At 41.8% G+C, this 25,100-nt stretch overlaps 1 protein-coding gene across 4 annotated transcripts in view; it reads right to left on the bottom strand.

Annotated features, from left to right (window-relative positions):
• Window positions 1-25,100, bottom strand: part of TENM2 (teneurin transmembrane protein 2) — a 998,748-nt gene that overhangs the window by 278,823 nt on the left and 694,825 nt on the right. For all 4 annotated transcript variants that reach the window (XM_011997828.1, XM_011997839.1, XM_011997846.1 and 1 more), the window contains one exon: window positions 9,420-9,658. In XM_011997828.1, the coding sequence (XP_011853218.1) occupies window positions 9,420-9,658 (239 nt within the window). The remainder of the gene's footprint in view (window positions 1-9,419; window positions 9,659-25,100) is intronic.

The raw sequence follows: 25,100 nt of genomic DNA, 5'->3' as shown, positions 1-25,100 counted from the left end.
AGTCTACAAATCTTGTTACTAAAAGAAAGTTTAAACACACTACTCTAAATTTAGCTAATGTCCCAGAAGTCTATGTTTGTAAAATTTGGTGCATAAGGCAGCCTTAAAACCAGTTTCAAAGATGCATCTAATTCAAAGGCACACTGAACTTCCTTGAAACATGTCATCTTGTTTATCATGGCCTGAAGAACAGAATGCATTTGACACACTGCCACTGACCTTTCCCTGTGGAATATAAGCAAGTCTAATCTAAACTTCATTAACGTGACTTTAAAATGCTCCTGGTGTAATATAAGTAAGCAAACTGAGAGAATTGCATCATGACTGCAAAGGCAAAAGCAAGGTAATATGCCCTTCTTTTATAAAGACAGAGTCCCTAGGGGAGGGCCGAACATGTTTGCACAAATCTCCACACAAATGACCTAACTCAACTGAAAACCCATCCCAAGGGAAGGGCCTTCCCTAATAACTGCAAAGAAAGTCATGATGAAAGAGATGTAAAGGTTGGAGGCAAAGTTTCTCCTTTCTTCTCATCCATAGCTTTGGTTTTCAGAAACAAACGAAAAAAAAAAAGCCTTTGAAAGATGACACATATTATGTATCTAATAATTTTTCTCTCTTTCCAAGAAGGGAGGATAGTATTTTCTTTAGCAAAACTCTTCTTACCAACATGTAGCTTAGTGCTGTTATATTTTCTGATATAGTGTGATATTTACTTATTAATGCCAGAAGGCTGATGACATAAAAAGCGAAATTAGCAGAACATGCAATGCATTATCTTCTTTTTTATGGTAATGTTAAATGTGTTAATACAGTTGATGGACTATTTGCTCTCTGAATGCAGAGAATCTTATTATGAAACATCAATTTAATAAATGACTTGTTTGATAAGAGAAGGGCTCAGGCAAACATTCTGGGTGTCTATTCTTAATAATAAAAACATGAATTTTCTATAAAAGAATTTTCAATGGAGGACACAAAAAAGTCTGGTTTTAGGTGACCTTAAGAGAAACATGTATGTTTTAGAAGTTTGCTTCCAGTTAGGTTTCTGTTGTATGAGGCTATGTAGCTAAGCAAGGCATTTCAGAGCACAAAAGATTCTGTGTGGGTTGTGTACACAGACCTAATTTACCATATAATAGTTCTTTTCTCTACTTGGTGCCTTGTAGCGATTGCTTTCTTTTCTTAGTACATCCTCATTTACAGAGAAACAGCCAACAGACTTTTAGATTTATGCCATTATTTGCTTCTTCACCTTGAACTCCAACTAAATTCTGCTACACTTTTGTAATATGAGTGCCAAACGATGGCCTTATGCCAGACACAAACACTTCCCAGTTTCTCTCAGCCAGTTCTCTTGATTTCAGGGAATCACAGATTCCTACTAAAGGGCTTAAATGTGGTGCTTACACGGCCCCCTAACCATTCCTTTGCCTAAGTGCTTTCTAACTCAGAAGTGCAATTTGGGAACAGAGGCAATTACCACATCAAGAAACCGAAAACCTCCCCTTACATAGGGGAACAGTGAAGCTAGGGATCGGGGATTCTGGGTATTTGAAAAATATCTTCCACAACTGGTACAACTCAGATGTAACCCTAATCAGCATTCATTAGTTCAACAAATATGTACTGTTGCCTACAAAGTGCTGGGCAGTGCAAGTCACTATTTTGGGCATACTCTTCTCATTGGACCTGGCATAGGTGTGCAGTGGCTAGTACAACAATCACCATAGCTCCATTTAGTTGAGCTTCTATTGTGTGACAGGTACCACCATGTTCCACTGACTATAAGATTCAGAATTTTTAAAATACTTCCACAAGTCTGGGATCAGAATGCACCTTATAATTGGTGTTGTATTACATGGCCTTTGTGACCTACCTATGCACATGGTTGTTACATCAATGTAGAATGCCTATGCCTATCTCTTTCCAAATATATAAAATAAAAATTACAAATGCTAAGAAATCACGGCAGAGTTTAATTGACAACCTCTTTCCCCCTTAGGGATGCACAATGAGGGCATTTCTCATAATTGATGACATACTGGATTTGAAGAAGAGTTGCATGCATCTACCATTTCAATGAATGCTTGAGGCATCTTTACAAAGTAGGAATTCTCCCCATTTTTCTGATGAGGAAACTAAGGTGCAGAGATTTTAAATAGCAAGCCCATTGTTATATGGACTTTATGTATACAGGCCAGACTTCAAACACAGCCCTCTCTGACACCAAAGTCCATATACGTGCTTTCTATGACATCAAGCTGCTTCTTGTCTAATTACCAAGGCAAAGCAAGAACCTGAAGTTGTGTTCCAGGTGAAACACAGAATGAAATAACAGTAATTTACAGTCCATTAGAAGTTGTGCTCAGAATCCTCAATCACGAAACCCCAAGCACAAATAAATAAACCAAGAAAAGACTTCAGAAATGGAGAATTTAAAGCACGCTGTGAAAGCTGAAAGGCCTGTTGGCTTGGCCACCACCCAAAGGAATCCAGTCAAATAAGTAGGGTGTGCGAAGAAGTCAACACTGATGTTCTAGCATCCTATTACTGCTTCTGGATGGATGACTGCTAGAGATCATCGTTACAGACAGAAAGTCCAGGGCAAGGCTTGAATGGTGATTCAGGGATAGTAGGTGGAGAACACTCCATATTCATTTACTCAATGAATACTCTGTGGAGGCATGAAGTCCTGGACTGGCAGACCCACTATCATTTCCTTGGCGCCCTTGAGGTGCGCAGGGTTGTGGCACCTATCACTCCTCTCTGGTTCTGTATTATGATGTTCTACAAAGTCAAGATCAAAATCTGCTTCCTGGCTCTCATCGCCAGCATCTGCCCACGAGGGCGGGAAAGCCCTGCGTTGGCCAATTATCCTGATTTCTCATGGGAATCTCGGAGAGGAAAGCAAAGGCATCTCTCCCCACAGCTGCTGACCCTCCTGAAGCACTTCAAGTCCCCCAGATTGCACAAATATGTTTTTAAAGAGGTCATATCCTCTTCTGAAGCAGAGGGATTCATTTTTTCTGAATGTCAAACACGAGGTACAAATATTGCCACATGGCCACTAGGTGATGGAGGCCTAGCTAATGAATGATGTAATTTTCTTTCCATAAATTGACAGGCCCTCTGAAATCAGATGTGCAGTTATGAAATGGCAGTCCCCCTGCCAAAGACTCACCAGTGTGTAAGCACTGACAAGACTTTATTATCAGGTTAAGAGCACATTAGCATATCTATTAGATAAGAAGTCTGCTACTAACACTGGCATAGATAATATAACTGGGTCTCCTGACTTACTTGTGGGCAGATCGCTTTTTCTCAGTTTGACCATCTGGGCCCTGGGAGTTGGGTGGAAATGTTATTTGCTGGACTGTTCAGATTTAATCATTAGCATTTTGCCCTTTAGATGTGGGAGGTAAGTACACAACTTGGAATTCATACAGGAGGATGAGGTTTCCCATCGCTCCAGATAGTCAAAGAGCAGTGAGTTGGAATGAGAGGGCTGACATTTTTCCTAGTCTGCGCCCCCACAAAAGATGCCAGGCAAGTGTACCATTCTCATCATTTTCTGTCATTTTCTTTATGTTTTCTCCAAACCTGCTCTGTTCAGTGAGATGAGAATACACAAAATAGCAGCAGAGAACGCAAGATTCATCAGCGTGAGTCTCAACATATCAATTTTCAAGTGTAGCAACTTTAAACACATGGTAGGCTTTTAGTTTCCATAGAAAATAATCTCTCATTGTTTTCAAAAGAAACTGAAAGCACCCCAAATTACCACACTTTTAACATCCTGACATGTTGATGGCCCGTGTTCTTTCCAGATCAAAGTCAGAGTGGCAGAAGACAGAGTGTTGAGCAGCTAACTTCAAACATAGTATTTCATATTTGGCAGGAATTACTGTAGTGAAAAAAGACAAGGTGACTTTCTAATATATATATATGTATTTTAGTTTGGCAGAGATCTGAAGAGCTAAGAACTAATTTAGGATGACATAAATGCTCTTATCTTTCTCTCTCCTGCCTTCCCTTCCCAATCCCATGAAGTGTCTTTGGCAGAAGCTCAGTGTATGTTGTGTATTGTTTTAGCTCAGGGGTGACAGTCTGAGTCCCATGTCACGCCGAACTCTTGTGTTGACTCTCGCTTTAGAATTTCTAAGATTATCTGGAGTTAAACAACAGAGTCACACATGAGAGGCATCTTTCTTCCTTGATGTGGGATAGCCCGCAAGAACTTTGATGCCTTTTAAGGAAACTAGATCTATTCCAATGTTAACCTAGGACAAGCAAGCAATGATGTCATTCCATGACACAGCACTATTACCATCTGTTGGAAAATCTCAACAGTGAAGGCATCAGAAACTGAGTAACTTCTAAAAACAGGTGATAATTTTCCAGAGGAACCTGGGATAATCAAAGATTGAGGACAAATGAGTACTAGGCAAAATGGCCAGGCAATTCCATTCTATCCGTGGATTGGAGCACTGTTTCAAGCAGTCTAGTTAAAAGCTATGCTTTCAGGATGAAGTGTCCTAAAATTCCTAAAATTTTCCTTGGAAAAATTTATCCTGTAGAAAGTATTTAAAGAGAAAAGTGACTTGCTTTTTCTATTTTTTGGTTTGGGCCAGAAAGTCAGATGCAATTACTCATTATGAAATGGAGTTGCAGTATCAGAAAATGTCAGTCACCTGCTTCACTGGCAGTGGACATATGGTTGGACTCTTAAAGACAGTTGGAAAGCAATTTTTTGTAATAAAGATGTGACACCCTGAAAGGTATTCTTAGGAAATAAGTTGTAATGTAATCAAATAAGGGTTGACAAACTATGGCCTGTGGACCAAATCCAGGCTGCCACCTGTTTTTGTATGGCACATAACCTAAACAATGGGTTTACATTCTAAATGGCTGAAATTTTTTTAAAAGAAAATAATATTTCATAACACATAAAAGTACTTAAAAGTCAAAAACCAGGGGGCATAATTAAAGTTTTATGGCTGCACAGCCACGCCTGTTTGTTTACACACTGTCTATGGCTGTTTTTAACATACAACAGCAGAGTTAAACAGTTGTCACTAAGTAGAACATGAACCAAAAATATTTAGTCTCCAACTTTTTGCAGAAAACGTTTGCTGACCTCTATAACATAAGACAACTGGAAAGCAGAAATATGAGGACCAATTATAATACTGAGGAGATTCAATATTCTATATTCTATAATATAGAATAGCTTCTATCCACTGAGTTAGAAGATGATTCAGGAAGGAGGAACCAATTACTCTACCTTGCTAAAGAGGGCAGAACTAGATAAGGTGAGTTAATGCTACTAACGGGACCATTTATTTCAGTTTCATACAGTATGTGAGAAACTGGTTAACTTCAATCTTGAGGAGAAAGGAGTGAAGAGAAAGACCTTCGATGAGACATCAAGAGACCAAGGGCCTAGTGCTTGCCCTGCAACTACCTACCTAGCCAGGAGACTTTAGACTCTCTGGGCCTCAGTGTCAGTGCTTGTGAAATGATCATAATATGCAGATTTTATGGGGATATGATTCAAATTGAATAGCTATATAAAAGTGCTTCAAATGGGCTGGGTGCGGTGGCTCATGGCTGTAATTCTAGCAGTTTGGGAGGCTGAGGTGGGTAGATCACCTGAGACCAGGAGTTTGAGACCAGCCTGGCCAACATGGCAAAACCCCGTCTCTACTAAAAACACAAAAATTAGCTGGGTGTGGTGGTATAGGTCTGTAATCTCAGCTATTTGGGAGGCTGAGGCATGAGAATCCCCTGAACCCGGGAGGCAGAGGTTGCGGTGAGCCGAGATCATGCCACTGCACTCCAACCTGGGCACCTGGGCAACAGAGTGAGGCTCTGTCTCAAAAACAAACAAACAAAAAAAGTGCTTCAAATGGAAATGCTTCTAGTTCTAAACAGGTAGAAGGTTCTAACTAGTGATTGTTATGCATACTATCAAGATAACACACCTAGTATAAAATAGGTAAGGTTGGTTATAAAATACTTTGGTTACATGATTCAGAAACTTAGGGACTTCTAGTGGTGCAGGCAATGAAAGTACTTGAGCTGTCTAAAGAAGAAAGACACCTTCCTGAGAGGAAAGTCTCTTGCATTTCACAGAAAAATTCTCCTAAACCAGTATCCTCCTAAACCAGTATTCCCACAAATAATTGTTTGTGCCAGGGCCTGAGTGATGCACAAAGTGGTCGCCTGGTGGTTTATGCAGCTTTTCAGAGTAATTTATTCCAAGATGTTTGTACACTGAGAGAATTTGGCACAGAGAGGGTCTGATGGAGGAGCATATCATAAAAGTTCTCTGACCCCAGCTGTGTGGGTGGGAACTGGGCATCTTTGCTGAATTGGTAAAGGCCTGGGTCTTCTAGTTTGCACAAGGGCTGGCATTCTGCTTTTACACTCACCCACGGGCCTGGATCTATGGAAGAACTTGTCAAGGGGCTGAGCTATTCCAAATTGCTCATTTCTGGAAAGTCTTCTTTCTTCGGGTTTGAACATGCAAGGAAGATAATTTCACTTATTTGTCACAGTGCCTGGCAGGCCTGAACCCACTGCCTGTCCATAAAGGTCCTGAGGCTGATGCATCAATTTCAGGAGCTGTCATGTTCTAGTGGAATGCAGAGTCATGTGTGAACCAGAATGGATTCAGCCCTTAAAAGCGCCAGTCTCCTTAACAGGAGGGCCTCGGTTTTTATGTTGTCTTTCTGCCCTTCCCTGATGGCTTGTTTTCCAGCTGGGCACAATCATTGGTTCTTCCAAAAGGCACTTTTCTCTGTGTTTGCAATGCACTGTTTATGCCCCTGCAGCTTGGTAAGTAATAATATACTGCTTTTCATCTTCAAAGTGATTTATACACATTAATTAATCCTCACCATACTTCTGAGTTTCTGCACGTAAATAATCATGCTGCTCCCATGATGTACTTAGGAAACCAAGACCCAGAAGGCAAACAAGTTTGCCAAGGCTAAGGAGAAAGGAGTCACTGGGGCCAAGATCAGCACTTCAGATCCTGACCCCTTACCATGCTTGCAGACCTGCAGTCACCTCTGGAGAGTGGCTGAGAGTAGCCCTATAGCTGCATGCTCACTGCCATCACTGCAAGGTAAATTGGCCTATTATATCACTCATTTTGTGTCATAAACTATTTTCTGATACTCCAGGGTCAAAGCATAATCTTACCTAAAGAATACATAATAAGAAATGATGGATTATGAATTAATAAATGATGCTAAGATGCTCAGGTCCAGCTTCCAGCAGCCTGCAGACTGAAAATAAACATATTTCCTAATCTACCATTTAGAAGTTACATACCTGATTAAAACATTAAACTCTTATTGTACGGTTTCCCATGTACATGATTGCCCTTACAGAAAGCTATTCTATTTTAACTATCAAGCCCCATAAATCAGGCAGTAGCTATCTACCTCTCTCCTGCAAGTAGAGTAGAAGGTGCACTGGGGACGCTATTGGCAGAGGCAGGCAGTACCTCAATTTCTGTATCTGGGATCCCAGTGGTGCTCAGTGGCCCCGCAGAACATTAAGCCTGAGAAGTAAGCGCATGAACCCTTTCTGAAGTTTCTGACACAAAGCCAAATCATGAAAAGACCCCGAAGGCACATTCAATTTGCTTCTACGGAGCCCCCTGAACAGCCACCTGCGGAAGCACACAAAGCTACCTTTAGCAACACACAAGGGTCTACTCAAGTTATTCAACGGGGCAACAGATATCCTTCCGCCTTTCTCAGGTCAATCCATTACTTCACCCTTCATCAAGAGGTAAGTGAGAAGAAGACATGACTTGAAATTAGGGTTGGGTAGGTCTCAGGCCTCTGTTCCGGTATAGAGCTGTGGTTTAGAGTGCAAGCCAGACTTTTGCAAAGCCCCAGATGAACACGGCACCTTTCCCTGGAGGGTCAGTTTTCTCACTTTGGGAGGGCATTCCTGAGAAATGCAACTGGTAAGGAATATAAATGCTTATTTTTCCATATTAAGACAATCATAGCTCTAGTGTGGAAGAAGGTGAAAAATTTATGTCAATTGTTGGTTTGTATTGGTGCCTTAGGCAGGGCCCCAGATCTGTAGGGGTGCACAGTCATGCCCCTTTGCCATCAGGCAAGCTTAGGAGAATGGGGCCAGTTCCTTCTTTGGCAGATACCATGCTTGCTGCCTGGGGATGAAGGAAAGTGTGGGAGCCCCCAGTGCTGAGCGAGAAGGGAGGGTTTATGCGGAGGGAAGGGGCAAGGCCAACACAGTCAGGGTTGCCTTTTCTTTTCTCTTAAATGGGAGGAGTTTCAGCATACGTGTTGGGAACTGTTTTGGAGTCAGCTTCATTGAGCTGGTGTTTTATGGGTTTGCTTTGCAACATGGCACAGCCAAACTGGGCCGGTCTCTCATAGCTGCCCTGAAACCAAGCCAGAACCATCAAGTGTTTCAAATAAACTTTAACAAACATCACCATGGCCTCTTCCTAAGCCAGGAGATCTGCCTTTGGCAGGCTCAACTGACAGAGCAGCAGCATTGGGGCTCTTTGTTGGGGCCAGGAACTGTGAGCAGGCTTTGTGTGCAGCCTGCGAAGCTCTTATGCACGTGGCACCCTGCCTCTGGGCGCTCAGCATCTGCCACTTTCCGTGGTGACGCGGCTACACCCTATGGCTGTAAACCAACACCTCTGGTGTGCGGAGAAAGATACTCCAGCAACTTCACCTATGTGTCATACACTGAGTCACCAGAAGCCCACTTGCCAGGAGAGGTGACCCTGATTCAGATTCAGCTGCCCATGGTGAGGAGAGAATTGAGGCTGAGAAGACAGACTGTGGAAGGGATATGGGCAAGGCCAAGTGTGTCTGGGTAATTCAATTCTGTATAAAGACCTGGATGGATGCTCCAGGCTGTCAGTCCTGTTTCTGTTCCACAGCTCTGAAAATAAGCTAGCTACTTTGGCTTTCTCTCGAATCAAGATGTTCTCAGGCATGCCAACCGCTATTCTTCAATTCGGTTTTTGGCTGAAGTTAACCAATGTTGCATACATCTCAAAGCACAGACCTGGGTTAAAATCCAAGGATGGAGAAAACTAGAAGGCCACTCCGAGAGTGAGGGATAGGTTTGCGGGAATGACAAGTCTCAGCTCATCTCCAAGAAAGGATATAGTAAGGATGCTTAATTTCCCTTCTGATGAATGTCATTTAGAAACATGAAGGAGAAACTCATCAGATTTAAGTAGATTTCAGGAGGGAAAAAATCACCTCCATCCATCACTCATTATCACATCTTTCAGGAGCCAAGAAGCAAACTGTACAGACATCAGAGGGCCTCTAGATTCACAAGTCCATGGCCTCTCCCCCACGTTGTCACCCCCAGCGTTGCTGAATGAGGCCGCCCTGACTTACCTATGAAATACGCCAGCAAAATAGCCAAGAGGAGGGCCGCGGCGATGGCAGAGAGGGCGGCACATTTCCAGCTGCAGTACTTGGAGGGCTTCTTCAGCTTGAAAGCCTTCCTGGAGAAAGTATTCCTGGGCAGCAGGCGGGGCGGGGGCGTGTAAACCGTTCCTGAGGTCAAAGGGTATCCTGGGGAAGAGCTGCTAAACAACGGAGTGCTCCCCGAGGAGGTCTTGAAGAGGAAGTGCCTGCCAGGAAAAGGGAAACAGTCAGAGTGGCCGTGGGTAGCCAAGGAGCAACCTTTAGCTGTTTTTCTTCCACCCTGCTCTATCTAATCCTAGCATAATCCTAGTTAACTAAGCTTACGCTGGAGTGAAGAAGGGGCGAACATTACATTCAATGATGACATAAATTAATTCCACAAATGTGCATAATTTGCTCCTTTCACATATGCATCTAGTTGTTATCTTCCACAACAACCTGCAAAACATTCAAAACAAATATGGAAACTGAATGACTGTCACCTCCTCAGAGATGATGAGGTTGAGGATGCTAAGCGTTTTCACATATTAGATACCCACTATTTAAAAAAAAAAAACTTTTATTTTGGGTTCATGGGTACATGTGCAGGTTTGTTATATAGGTATACTTGTGTCACTGGCATTTGATGTACAGATTATTTTGTCACCCAGGTAAAGAAAATGTGGCATGTATACACCATGGAATATTATGCAGCCATGAAAATAGTGAGATCATGTCCTTTGCAGGAACATGGATAGAGCTAGATACCTACTATTGAAAGGTACTTGAAATGTATTGTCACAACTATTGAAAAACTAAATGTTTTAATATCTCCATTTTATTTTATTATTTTTTAAAATTTTTAATTTTTTCTTTCTGTAATCCAGATATATTCTTTTTAAAAATTTCAATAGTTTTGGGGGTACAGCTGTTTTGTGATTACATGGACAAGTTCTTTAGCAGTGATTTCTGAGATTTTGGTGCACCTGTCATCAGAGCAGTGTCCACTATACCTGATATGTAGCCTTTTATCCCTCGCCCCCTCCACCATTCCTTCCAAGTCTCCAAAGTTTATTATATTATTCTTATGCCTTGCATCCTCATAGCTTAGCTCCCACTTATAAGTGAGAATATATGATGTTTGGTTTTCCGTTCCTGAGTTATTTCACTTAGAACAATGGCCTCCAGTTCCATCCAAGTTGCTGCAAAAGCCATTATTTCATTCCATTTTTATGGCAGAATATCTCCATTTTAGATGGGAGATATTAGGCTTGAAGAAACCAAGCAACTGTCTGAGGACTGAGACCCAGAGCTCTGTCTTTCGATAGAACCTGTGTGCTTACATGTTACCCTACACTGTCTCTGACCCTTGTTGTTCTATTTTCACCTCCCCTGAAATCCTGATTCCTGTTCTGAGATGCCTTCTCCAGGTCATGTGATCATGATTAGTTCTTTGGAATCGTCTTTGCCTATCGATTGAGTAGGTGTCCGTGTTAGCCAGAGCTGTGGTGTGACAACCACACCACAGAACCATATGGTAGAACAGGCAGTGCAGAAGAGGATATAGCTCCTCCTCAGGGTCAGGAGTCTGTCACTCCACGGGCACTTTAAGGAAGGACCATTAATTCTCTGACGATTCTTTCTTATACATGCCACTTCTAAGACTTCAAATGTGACTTGCTAGACCTTGTTTAAAACGATGACTTGTCTTCCAGGAAATATGTAGCAGGGTTTCAGGCAGGAGTTAAGTAAATGCTAGAGTCTGAGCAGCTGGAGGCCACGGTCTATGTCTTATTTTGTACCTTGTTTGTCCTATGTTCCCAGTACCCACATCGAGTCCAACATGCAGAGGGGGATTTTAGTGAATGAATGAGTGAATGAATGAATGAGTCCTCTCATTACCTTGTAGTTTTACTCAGCTGCAATTCTAAGGTCTCAAAATGTTACCACAGTTATTTCCTTTCTCTTCACCTCTTCGGTAGGTGCTACTTAGTTTATTGGCCACTTACAATGTGTCAGTTACGATGCTACATGTTTCACTTGCAACTGAACCTCACATTAACCCCAGGAGGTGGGTACTATTATTACCTCAATTTTACAGATGAGAAAACTGATGCTCGGAGTTGGTAAGCAGGGTCATTAGGGCTCAAGCTCTAGTCTGCCTGACTTAAAAAAAATTTTTATTTACATCCAGTTAGACCCTTTGGAAGCTCTAATCAGACCTACTACACCACACTGCCTTGCCTCTGGGGGCCAGCAGGCTTTCCCAGTGGGCTTCTAGGGCAGGATTGCTGTCATTACAAATATTTGTATCTTGGCTGCTTCCAGATAAAACCTTGAAAGTATTTTAATCCTTCACAGAGATCAAACAAACCCAATACGACTGACAATCATGTCAGAGAATGAGTATCTGATTAGTGAATTATTTAACATAGCTAACATTAAAATAAAGCTTAGAAGTTTGATTCTGTAACTAAGACTTTGGACTCCTTGTCCAATGGCTCTCTTTTAGTGCTCCATTTTAAAATGGTGTTTTGGAAGAGGAGGCAGTAAGCATGGTGTTCATGACAGCACTGTATCACAGGACAGACCTTGGTAGTCCTGGTCGTGTCATTTCCGACAAGTACCTGACACTGCTTTTGAGAACCTCCATCTCCTCATTTGTAAAACAGAGGTAATAAGAGTACAGGTACCTCATAACTGCTTACTGTGAGGATTGCAACACTGTGTAGGAAAAGCATCACTAATCCTATAATATCATGCAGGATTACGTAGCAAAAGCACTTAACCAAGGTGTGTCTCATAGTAAGTGTCAGCCCATGTGAGTAGCTTTTAGTATTAATTCTTCAGAGCTACATAAGGAGCCTGAAATGTAGATTTTAATTTAAGGCTTGGCAAATGTTGAACAAACACCTGAAGAGTTCTCTAAGTCACTAAATAATAGTCTGCTGCCTTATAACAACACTAGAACATATCCACAGCAGAAAGCCAGGGTGACAGAGAAACCTCGGAATTTGATTTAGGACTCCTTCAAATTTATTTCTTACACAATTCTCCCAGAGTGAGTGTTGAAAATAGGAAATCAAATGAAAACAAAGGAACGTAAAGACATTGTAAGGAGTCACTAATGAGTGAGAACACACGAGTTCCAGTTCTCGCATCCTCAGTGATCTTGCCAATTTCTAGGGCTTCAGCCACCACTGATGGGTCTGGAGTCTCCAAAGCTCCATTTCTATCTAGCTCATGACTCCTTAGCTCCTGACCCACATCCCGTTGTGCATTGGGTAGCTTGTCTTCTACATTTCACAGCTATCCTGAACAAGTCACAACCAAACTCAGACTATATTCCTTTACACGCCCAAGTCCACCCCTCCTGGACTTCCTTTACTCCCAGTTACCCAAGGAACTTCCTCCTTTTCCCTTGCCTTTCCCCATCCAATAGCTTAACGAATCCCATCAACTTCATTTCTGAAAACCTCACCCACCAACCCCATCCTTTAGCCTTCCTGCCTTTTCCTGTCCAAGGCACAATGCCAGTGTGCTCTGGCTTACAAATCCATGGTTATCCTTCCGTGCCTGAAAGGGGAGACCTAAGTTTCAACATGGAACCAGCCTCTCTACAACCACTACCCATTTTTGGACCCTTGTTTCTAATCAGTGTTCTCAGCTCCTGTGCACTCATGCTTCAGCCATACAAAAAGACACACTTTCTTTTAACAAGCCCGCTCAGTTGAATCAAATGGCTTTTTCTGTTCTGTCTCACCTAACCCATCCTAGCTAACTCCTACCCAACTTCTAACCACCTACCTGGGGAATCTATTCTAACATGGCCTCCATCACTTTGTGCACTCACAAATCTATCTATCTGTCTGTCTGTCTATCTATCTATCTATCTATCTTAGATTCTATTTATAAATAGAAACTTATTTCTCCCATGATACAGTTATATCCTGGTGTTATTAATCTCTCTCTATATATATTATTTTAAATGTGTCTATCCCCAACCAGAATGTGAACTCCTGGACACTTGAACTGGTATATATTCCTTACTCCTGTTATCTCTAGAGTGGAAACATTAGTGCCTGGGTATCAGTCATATTTGTGGACAGAATAAATAACTTGAAAATAGAAATGTTTTAGCAACATGAGAGCAACATGGTGAAAATTAATAAGTTTAAATTGGCTTTAATGTTATTTTTAATACTCATTTATAAGAAACATATAAGGCTATGATTATATCTTGCATATGGCACCTCTTCGTGAAATCCTAAAAATGTTCCCTTGACAATTTAGTCCATTTTCTACACTTTCTTCTAAAAATAAAGTCAGCTTAGGTCACATGTCATCAAACAAAGCACCCTTTCTCCCTGACAAAGGCTTCTAATAACATTGAGAATAAAATCAGGTGTCTTTCTCATGACCTACAACTCTGCATGATCTGCCCTCTGGCTACCTCTCCCACTGAAGCTTCCACTGCTGTCATCCTCCCTTACTCCATCCATCATATTGTCCTTTTACTGTTCCCATCATATCACATCTTCTTGCCTCAGGGTCTTTGCACTTACCGTTCCTTCTGCCTGGAAATATCTGCACAACTTGTTCCTTCAATCTCTGCTCTCATAGCACTTTCTCAGAGAGATCTTCCTGGACCCCTTCAATTTCTTTTACTATCTGCCCTGTCATAACTGCCTTATTTTTCTTCATTAAATGCATATGTATATTTGCATATTACATATTTTCTGTCCCCCTCGTTAGAACTGAATTTCAATAAAGTTTAAAATAATTATTTTTTTCATGCTGTATCCTATCACCTAAAATAGAGCCTGGCTTACAGTGGGGGAACTCAACAAATCTTTGTTAAATAAATAACTTACAACCTTTTCCAAGACCAAAATAATGAATGCTAAAAGAATAGTGCTGTGAACATTTTTAATTTTAAAATAGGCTCCTCCTGCCGTGTTGATGCCTGTTTGCCAAACAGATTTACAAGTTTGCATATGTACATGCAGGCAAGAGTCTATATTTACACATGCAAGGCCAGATCCCTCCACCGAAAAAACAACCTGCATACTTTTCAGCACTGCATAAGCCCTCGCAGGATGTATCTCTCAGGCCGCTCATTGGCACTGTGGTGTCTGTGATGATCGCAGCTAAAAGAAACCCGTTTAGTTATCATCTCCCTTCCTTCTAGTTTCTGGGGTTTAAAATGATTAAACAAAAAAACAATGATATGTAGAATCCTATTTCTCCCATGATACAGTTACACCCTGGTGTCACTAATCTTTAGAAGATTAAAGTTAGCAAACAAAAAGAGAAAGATTCGATAGAAGTGATCTTCAGACTGTGTCCCATAAATACCTGGAATTTGTACTGTTTTTAACATAGTACTCAAGTGATCACCTGGTCCCAAGAATTTGTACTGTTTTTAACGCAGCCCTCAGTGTTAAAAACAGTACAAAATCCTGGGCCCTATCCAGGTATGAGGATAGGGTCTGGGAGTATATTGATTAAGAAGTTTCCTAGTGGCCGGGCACGGTGGCTCATGCCTGTAATCCCAGCACTTTGGGAGGCTGAGGCAGGCGAATCATTTGAGGTCAGGGATTCGAGACCAGCCTGGCCAACATGGTGAAATCCCATCTCTGTAAAAAATACAAAAAAAAGTAGCCAGGTGTGGTGGTGGGCACCTGTAATCCCAGCTACTTGGGAGGCTGAGGCAGGGGAATTACTTGAACCCAGGAGGCGGAGGTTGTAGTGAGCTGAGACCATGCCATTGCGCTCCGGACTGGACAACAAGAAGGAAACTCTATCTCAAAAAAAAAAAAAAAAAAAAGAAGCAAAGAAGCTCCCTGGCTGATTCTAGCGTACATTAACATTTAAGAAATTCTACCTGAATCATTTTTATGCCCTTCGAAATGCATCTTACTTGCAGAGGACACACCAGATTGTTAGTAGATATATATTTTTTAATGTAAGCTTTGAATGTGGGCATCTTTAGGTGAAGTTTCATGAAGTCTGCAACTTCCTTTCAAAAGATTCAGCAAAAAGATCTCTATCTCTCAAGCTCTATAAAAATAGATAAGGCAAATATGGCGAAATGATGGCAATTGTTGAAACCAGGTGGTTATTCTCACATGGTACTATTCCAAGTTTTCTGTATGTTTGAACATTTTCATAACAAAAAATTGAAAAAAAAAAAATGCAAGGTTTGATTCACCCAAGGATTTCAGTCACATGCTGCTAGAAAATCAAATACAATGAAGCAAGACCCACAAGGTAATGGTCTGGCCAGATGGTCACAGGGAGGACCAAGAGAGCTTAGGGGACTTCTCCTGATTTTTCCCTGAACCGGCTATTAAGACAGCTTCTCCCCCTCAGGGGCCTGCTCATTGTGTTCAGATGAATCATTTGTGATGCCCCAACTGAACTTCTTCCCAGCGGTCGGTCATGGAAGTAGCTCAGCTCGGGACTCCAGGCGTCAGCAAAAATGTGTAGTTTCCAAATGCACTTGACATTTTTCAAGCACAACTCAATTGCTCTCAGAATTGGCCACTTGTGCCTTGGAAAGGAAAGGCAAATGAGGGGCCCCCAAAGTGCTGTCCTTGGAGTTTGCTAACACTCCAAGAGATAGAGAAAACCAGTCCTTGATGTCTTACAAAAAATAAAAGAGGAGCTCACACACTTCTTTCCCTTCCCAGTCATGTCATGGTGGGAGATGAGAGCTTTGGTCATAGCACCCAGCATTCTGTCAGGCACAGGTTAGGGGCTTGGGATGGAATAGTGAGGCAAAGGCTCTGCGTTCTCAGCTCTGTATCCTACATTCCTGTGACTTCTTAAGAATACAGGGATCATCACTTCACCCTAAACTATCAATCTTTTTGGTAAATGTCATCACTTTTCCTCATGTGAAAACAAAACCATTTAATAAAAACTGAGAAGCACACCTAAAAGCTGAACAGCCATTCTCCCATATGCTTTACATGACAGCAAAGATATGGATTTCAGGCAGAATCTTGGTTAACCAGGTTTCTGCTTCAAATTGGCTTAGAAAATTAAGGGCATGCATTGTCTCTGATTAAACAATCATGAAAGATTTTAAAAAGAAACCTAACAAACAAAAAAACCTCATGCATAAGATCCATGCAAGAAGAGCCCCCACCAATCCAAAAGGCTGTGAATTTTTATTTTATTCTTATGATACAGAAGGAGCTTGACGAATCTAGAGTGGTAGCTTTGAGAAGCGGAGGCTGGCTAAGCTACCTGAGGCTCCAACAAAAGATTTCTTTTCTTTTTCTTGTTTTTCCCTTTTCTCTGAGTCAATCACGAGTAAACTTAGTCATTAACCTTAAATCACACCAAAGAAACAAACAAACACATACATAAAATTCCTTTACACCAAGTCCCATTTTGCAGCTTGCAACCAAGGGGATCCCCTTATTTTCTGTTGTTTTGGCTTTATTCCCAGGGGAAAATCCTAGCAGGGCTGTGAAACAGAAATGTACTACACAAATAATTGTGCTGCCTCAACTCCAAAGGTCAACGCTTTTTTTCCGTTTCTCTCCTCCCCTCTCTCTCACCCCCTATCCCACGATCTCATCACAGTGTACCATTCAGCTAACCAGGACAACTAATGACTAACAGAGCAGACCGACATGTTGTTCTTTGCTCACGAAGTCTGCGGCAGCAAATGTTTTTGAAATACAGCAAAAGTCTTAAATGATCTCAACGTAGCACTGTGTGCAAAAGAGCAACTCTGGTTATCAGGGAAACCAGGTGTCGACTGTTGTTCTACCGAGAAAATTGACCTCCCCAGTAAATAAACTCATGGGTATTCAGAGGAGCGGATGAAAACATTGATACACAGCCCATTAATCCCTAAAATATTCTGACTATCATACATGCAGTGTCTGAAATTTGATAAAAAGCCAGGGGAAGGATAGAGGGACACACACCCCAGGAACGGGGGCGTGGTGCTCAGTGAGGGAGATCAGGTGTGCACTAGAAAACTCCAGATTTCATTACATTTCACTGGTTCTGGCCATGCCCTTTGAAGCATCAGGTTTATTGTCTCTAAAAGAGTAAGTTTAATAAAGAGGCAGCCTATAAAGGGTACTGTAGCATGTAAAGTTACTGTAATTAGGTTTTCAGGAGTTATAATAAAACATTTAGCTGGAGAGAGGTTAAATAACCACCACCCTTTCTGGCACCATTAATATACTCTCCAATATGAAAAGGAATGGTGCCGGTTGAGGCAAAATTCAAGGGGCAGGGTCCTGAGACAGACAGAGACAGAGACATGGAACGTGGAGAGAAAGCAAAAACAGAAGGAGAGAAGCATAGAGGATGAGGTGAAAGAAGAGATAACGAGAAAAATGATGGATACTGTGCCACTGAGCCCTACTTGAGTAGCAAAACTAGGTGATTGCTTAAGCGTTCTGTCTTTATTTTCCTGTTTGCAAATATAAAATGTACACATTACAAAAAAAAAAAGCATATGATTTTTTTTTTTTCCCCCAAGACGAAGTCTTGCTTTGTCACCCAGGCTGGAGTGCAGTGGCTTGATCTCAACTCGCTGCAACCTCCACCTGCCAGTTCAAGTGATTCTCCTGCCTCAGCCTCCCAAGTAGCTGGGATTACAAGCATGTGCCACCATGCCTGGCTAATTTTTGTATTTTCAGTAGAGACGGGGTTTCACCATGTTGGCCAGGCTGGTCTCAAACTCCTGACCTCGTGATCCACCATTCTCAGTCTCCCAAAGTGCTAGGATTACAGGCGTGAGCCACCGCACTGGGTCAAGTATATAAATTTTAAAAATAGAAAGTAAACTTCTCCTATACTTTAGAGATAGATTGGTAAACATCTGATGTTTGTAGTCAGAAGACTTCTTCTTCTACATAGAAACATTTCTTTGTTGTCATCATCATGATTATTATTCATTTAATTATTTAAGAAATCCAATAGGATGGTACCTAGAAGGCAGTTTTAAGTCTGCAAATTCTAGACTGAGACAACCAGGGTTTGCATCCTGGCTCCTATATTTATCACTGTGTGATCTTGGACAAGTTACTTAACCTTGCTAGGAGGCTGAGAATGATAGTCGCGACTTCATGGGCTTGTTAGGGGGACTGGGTGAGTTTATTTGTGAAATGCTTAGCATTGAGATTGACATCCAGTGAACGGTCAATAAATGCAGATATTAATGGCTTGAGGGCAGGAGCCATGTATAGTATATTTTAGCCTTTACTAAATCTCCTTGACCTAGCATAGCGCCCAGCTGATTTAAAATATGTGTTGAATGAATGAGTTGTTCTAATTAGCCTGGTGATTGGAGAATTGCAGGCACCCCCATCCACTGTCCCCTAGGAAGAGAAGGGACTAGGGATGTGACTAATGTGCCTCTTCTCTTCTTCCAGTTGAGAATTTATGCTTAGGTTGAGAAGTGAATTGTTTCCTTTAAAATAGGACTTAAAATTTTTAAAATTGTTACTTCTCAAGTTTGAAAAACAAGAAGCCAATAATCCAATTAGTGTAGTCAAAAGTCCCTTTTATATCATAGTTCCCTAAGCTTCGACTCAAGCCAGTCTGATTCAGGAAAAAATAGGCTTTCAAAGTTTCTCATCCCTGAACCTTGCGGCTCATAGGGGACTGCCACTACATTTGCATATGCCATGAACAACAGGAAAATCCTCTGTTTTGCCCTCTTCAAAATTTTGCAGCCGTACCAAAAATATTCACAGCTGGAATAATTAGCAACTCAATTTATTGCCTTCCGTTTTCTAAATAGAAGCTTCAACTCTTGATATTTAAATAGTGTCACACTGTGATATAACATAGCATTTTTTCATGGTAAAACTTTTTTTTTTCCTCCATGAAATGATATACTGCTCAGTGTGACAGGCAAGGTCTCTCGAGGTCACTAAAGAAACCTGGTGTTTTGTGAGCAAATCCATTTCAGAGTCTTTGGATGAAATGAAGAGTGTTTTTTTTTTTTTTCTTTTTTCCCCTCTGGAGTTGTTAACTTGGTGACTTTTTTCAAGTTAATTGGTAAGAGTCTTGATACAGTAGGGGAAAAAAAACAAAGACGTCTGACTTTGACTTCAGATTTGACCTTGAATTCGCTATGCACTATCATATGGGAGTGTCTAGACAGCCATTCCGAATGGGCTTATATTTGTGTTCACCAGCAGTTAGAGGTGGATGAAGAAAAAACGCACACCCTCAGACACAGCCAAGGAGCAGGATGATTTCTCCCATCGCGTTTAGTGTCTGGACCATTCAGACAGTCAGACAATGTTCAGGCTGGAATGACCCTCTGGGTATGTCCCTATATCATATTCTGCTTCATGTGATTACATTTGTTTTTGTCTTGTTTCTTAAGTCAAATTACAAAGCCAGGCTCTCTCTCTTTTGTTTTCTGGTATCTTTCCTTGTTCATAGTAGGTGCTCAAAAAGTCTGCTGAAGGAATTCACTAATTATGGTAGTGGGGAAAATGAACGGGCTTGGAGCCAGGTGCACCTGGACTCAAATCTCAACTCCACCAGGAGCTGCATGATGTGGGGAAAGCTAGGTATTCTCCCTGGGCCTCGGATGCCTCCTCTTAAAAAAATAGAGACAACAGCAGTATTTACATCCCAGAACTATTGGAAGGGTTGAAAGAGAACATGAATACAATCTGAGAGCACAGAAGCGGGCCCACAGGAAGTGTTTAATACATGTATGTACTGCATTGCCTCCACCTCTGCAATGAACACAATATCTCGAATATGAAATCACTGCCCAGCCAGTATTTATTGAGCATGGAATATGTATCACATGGTGCTAGATGCTTGGATGCATTGATGAATAAGTCCTTATCCTCATAGGAAATTTACAATCTGAGAGAGAGAACAGATAAACAGAACTCACATCCAGGTAAACAATAAATACGTGAAATGCTTTCAAAATGTCAGAAGTACCATGGGATTGAGGAGAAGTCTGAGGATAAGAAGTAATTGACCATATGAAGAATGGTATAAAAGAGCATTCCAGGAAGCAGAGGCAGCATGTGTAAAGTCCCTGGGGTGAGAAGGACCGAATTTTTGAGGATGTGAAAGAAGGGCAATGTGATCCGGGCCAGTGGCAGGAAGAAAAGGTAGCCAGTATTCACAGCTTGAAGGCAGGGGATCTGGATTTTTGTTTTTTTTTTTGTTTTTTGTCTGAAACAGAGCTTCACTCTTGTTGCCCAGGCTGGAGTGCAGTGGTGCGATCTCTGCTCACTGCAACCTCCGCCTTCCGGGTTCAAGCAATTATCCTGCCTCAGCCTCCCCAGTAGCTGGGATTACAGGCACACGCCACCACGCCCGGCTAATTTTTGTATTTTTAGTAGAGACAAGGTTTCGCCATGTTGGCCAGGCTGGTCTTGAACTCCTGACCTCAGGTGATCCACCTTTAATCCCAAAGTGCTGGGATTAAAGGCGTGAGCCACCATGCCCGGCCAAGGGGATCTGGATTTAGACCAAGTACAAAGGGTTCTAACTATGCCATCTCTTTGAGTTAACGAAGCACATTTAGGAACATTCTATCTGAAAATTACTAGGACAGGAGAGACTCCTGAGGAATTCAGCACAGGCCTTTGTGATGAAAGAGCTCAGCTGTCTTCTTTGACTTCTGCCTTGAGGGTTTTGGTTTTTGTTCAGAATATTCTAGTCAGCCCTCAATATTACACCTATTACCCTGTCTACATTTGGATATAGGTAGGCATCTCAAGTTTAGCATGACCAAAACACAACTTTTGATTTCCACTCCAAACTTCTCTTCTCCTCCAGGCTTCACTGATATCAGTTACAGATATCATCACTTCTCTAGTTGTGCAGGAGCCACCCCCAGGAATGGGAATATATTGCATGCAGGAAGTGTATTTGAATGTGCTCTTGGGAAGATCATGTGTGAAGGAGTGAAGGAAGCAGACCTCCCTGGGTGGGGATGGAGGGGAGCTGAATTGTGATGCTGTTGCAGAGGGGCCTATGGCGATTCCATGGAAAGCTCTGGAGCAGGGACGGCTCTGCTGAGTTGTTCCAATTTGGGCAAAGGAGGCTGGGCCTTCATATCCTACTCAGATCAGTCACTGGATTTGGACTGTTCCCAGAGGAGGTCCCTGGAAGAGGTGGCTCTCCTCTGCTGAAGGTCAATCTCAGGGAGGGACTTGGCTGAGCTCTGTTGGCTGCCAACATTACCAGCAACTGCAAGGACACCTGCTCCAGTCCTGAAGGGTGACATCTGGGTGGGCACCATGCCATCTACCTCACTAGGCTTTGCCATGGTTCCTGTCCTTCTCTCACACCCAGTCCATCATCAGTTGATTTCCTCTCTGCCTCCAACACATCCCCGTCCTTTTCTTACCACTCACACCTCTACATCACCTTGCACCTGGCCTGCTGCACACAGCAATCTTTAAAGAAGTCTCCCTCTTTCCACTTTGCCCTTGACACTCCTTCTCCCCATAAGAGTCAGTCATTTCCTACAAACATAAATCAAAACATATTTCAAATATTCCCATTTCCTTACACTTAGAAGTTATCCTGCTCCGCATCATGGCCTACAAGGCGTCTTGTGATGGTCGAGGTCATCTCTTCCTAACCTCTCCAGGCTCTGCTCCCAAGGCACCTGCCATCCTCTTTCTGTTCCTTAAGGAGGCCAAGCTCCTCCCCACATCCAGGTAGTCACACTGTGTTTCCCTCAGTCTGGAAACTTCTCTCCTCCTCTCCTTCTCTCTTCTCATTGCATGGCTCCTCTTTCTCAGGTCTTTCAAGTCTATCCTCAAAGTTCACTTCCTCAGAAAGGCTTTCTTGATCAGCCTTTCCCATCCTAGCATCTTGCATCCTACCTTGTCCAATGTTATAGCTGGGAACAGCCCACATCCAGAGATGGGGGTGGAATACAATGGCCTATTTACCTCACCCTGCATTGAGATATCTCATTTAACATGCATCACCTTGGGCAGCTATCTCCTTCCTTCCTTGTTTGTCACATGCTTTTCCCAATGGCATGCACATTCCAGGAGGGCCAGGATTTCGTCATCTTCCTCACCATTGTATCTCCAGCCCCTGGAAGAATGCCCAGCCCATGCTTGGTGCTCCAACAATTTTTAGTTAATGAATAAAGGCATGAACCAACATAGATGTTGAAAAGATCTTGAAAGATCATCTTATACTGCCTGTAGGAGGTGATGAATGTAGAAAGTTTCTGTCTGCTCTCAGATGCAACACTTTTATTTATTTTCCCTGTAGTGTCCTTGTCAAGGAATCCCCTGTCACTCTGGTTTTCAAGATTTCGATAAACAACATCATGTTCTTATTATTCCTACACATGGTTATTTTTGAAAAATCCGTTGTGAAGTCTTTGTCTTTCTATTCGAAGGAGCACTTTGGTGTGTTTTGTGGGAGTCTCTTCATTTTATTGATCTTTTAGATTGGAATTATCCTCAAGTTTTCTGTCATTCTTGAGGGATTCAGCTATAATCGTGATGATTTCCACTGTAGATACCTAATGATTTTGGAAAATCGTGGGATAATGCATTTTTGATAATTTCTAGAATTTCTATAGGGATGCTGTGTATTTTGCAGCCCTATCCCCTCCTTTCTTCCCACAGGAACCCAGTGGACGTATATCTTCAGGCATTACTTACACAAATTGCCTGGCCAGTTCCCAGTTTGTAACTGGGACTTCAGAGATAGTCTTCCTATAAGTCTGGAAGAATTTTCGGTAAATGTACATGCTCCTTATCTGTCACTTCTCTGCCCACCCACACAGCAGTTTATCTTCCTAGGTTTGGTATCTCTGCAAACATGAAGATTTCATGGTGCATTTTTCTCTTCTGAATCACTTTTAATAGAATATGACAGAATGGTTTTCATCTTGAAAAAATCCTATGTTGACCCTCTTCCACCTAGAGAAGAATACATTTAGCATTCTCTTTTTCCTCTACCTGTGTAACAAAGCAGTCCTGCTCGGTGCACCTTTTTTTTTAAATTTCCTTATCTTTGGTGCTTCAAGACGTCTGTGTGAAGAGTTGCATTTGCCATGACGTTGAATGGGGATCATGTCTTTCAGATGTCAACATATTACACACTCAGATCCATTTACCACTATTAATCAAATCACATGTACTGGGTATTTTGCATTGTGACTTTTAGGTTAACCCTTTCAAGGAATGTTTTGAGGATAGACTTTTTTTTTTTTTTTTCCTGGCACCTTTGTAGGAGAAGACTGGAGCAAGAGACTGGTTCTGTAGCCTGACTATCTTGCTGTGTCTCACTTGAGTAGACGTTTTATACAGAGGGTGACACGCTGATCCTCCGGCTATTTTCTCTAATTAATTAATTAATTTTTTAAATGAACTCCTTTTTTTTAATACTTTAAGTTCTAGGGTACATGTGCACAACATGCAGGTTTGCTACATATGTATGCATGTGCCATGTTGGTGTGCTGCACCCATTAACTCGTCATTTACGTTAGAAGGTAAAATTCACATGATACAAAATTAACCATTTCTAAGTGCACAATTCAGTGGCATTTAGAGCATTCACAGTGTTTAAATTCTGCCTCTATTTAAGTTCCAAAACATTTTCATCGCCCCCCAAAAACCCTCAGATTCCCCCCAAAATCTATTAAACAGTAACTCGCCATTCCTTCACTCTCTCACTTGCAGCTCCTGGCAACCACTAATTTGGTTTCTGTCTCTATGGATTTGCCTATTCTGGATATGTCACATAAATGGACTCATACAATATGTGACCTTTTGTGTCTGGCTTCTTTTCACTTAGCATCATGTTTTCAAGTTCATCCCCACTGTAGCATGTATCAGTACTTCATTCCTTTTATAGTGGAATACTGTTTCCTTTCCTTGTGTGTGTGTGTGTGTGTGTGCGCGCACACGCTTTTTCTTTATTCATTCATCCATTGATGAACATTCGGGTTGTTTCCACCTTTTGACTCTTGTAAATAGTACTGCTACAAACCCTGGTGTGAAAATGTCTGTTTGAGCACCTGCTTTCAAATCTTTGGGGGTTCTCCCTAGAAGAGGAATTGCTGGATCATAGGGGTGCCTCAGTACACTTTGTGTTGCTATTAAGGAGTCCCTGAGACGGGGTAATTTACAAAGAAAAGGTGTTTATTTGGCTCCTGATTCTGCAGGCTGTAATAGAAGCCGTGCATCAGCATATGCTTCTGGTAAGGACCTCAGGAAGCTTCCAATCATGGTAGAGGGGAAGGGGAGCTGGCGTCACATGGCAAGAGAGGGACAAAGAGAGCAGGAGGTGCCAGGCTTTTCTAAAATAATCAGATCTTGCAGGAACTAATAGAGCAAGAACTCACTCATTACCAGGAGGAACGCACCAAGCTATCATGAGAGATCCACCCCCATGACCCAAACACCTCCCACCAGGCCCCACCTCCAACATTGGGGATCACATTCCAACATGAGACATGGAGAGGACAAACATCCTAACTATATAATATGGTAATAAAATGGTTAATTTTTGAGAAACTTCTAGTTGTTTTCTAAATGTAGAAAATGATAATCAACATTGAACTCTTCAGGAAGCTCAAATTCTGGTTGAGAGTAAACATTTTGCCAGTCTCTTTGCATCCTATCCATATTCTGAGTTTTTTTTTGAAAACTGTTAATGAATTAC

Source organism: Mandrillus leucophaeus, unplaced genomic scaffold, assembly GCF_000951045.1.
Source record: "Mandrillus leucophaeus isolate KB7577 unplaced genomic scaffold, Mleu.le_1.0 Scaffold115, whole genome shotgun sequence".
NCBI lineage: Eukaryota > Metazoa > Chordata > Mammalia > Primates > Cercopithecidae > Mandrillus > Mandrillus leucophaeus.
Note: the sequence above shows the minus strand (reverse complement) of the source record. Positions and strands in the feature narration are given on the sequence as shown.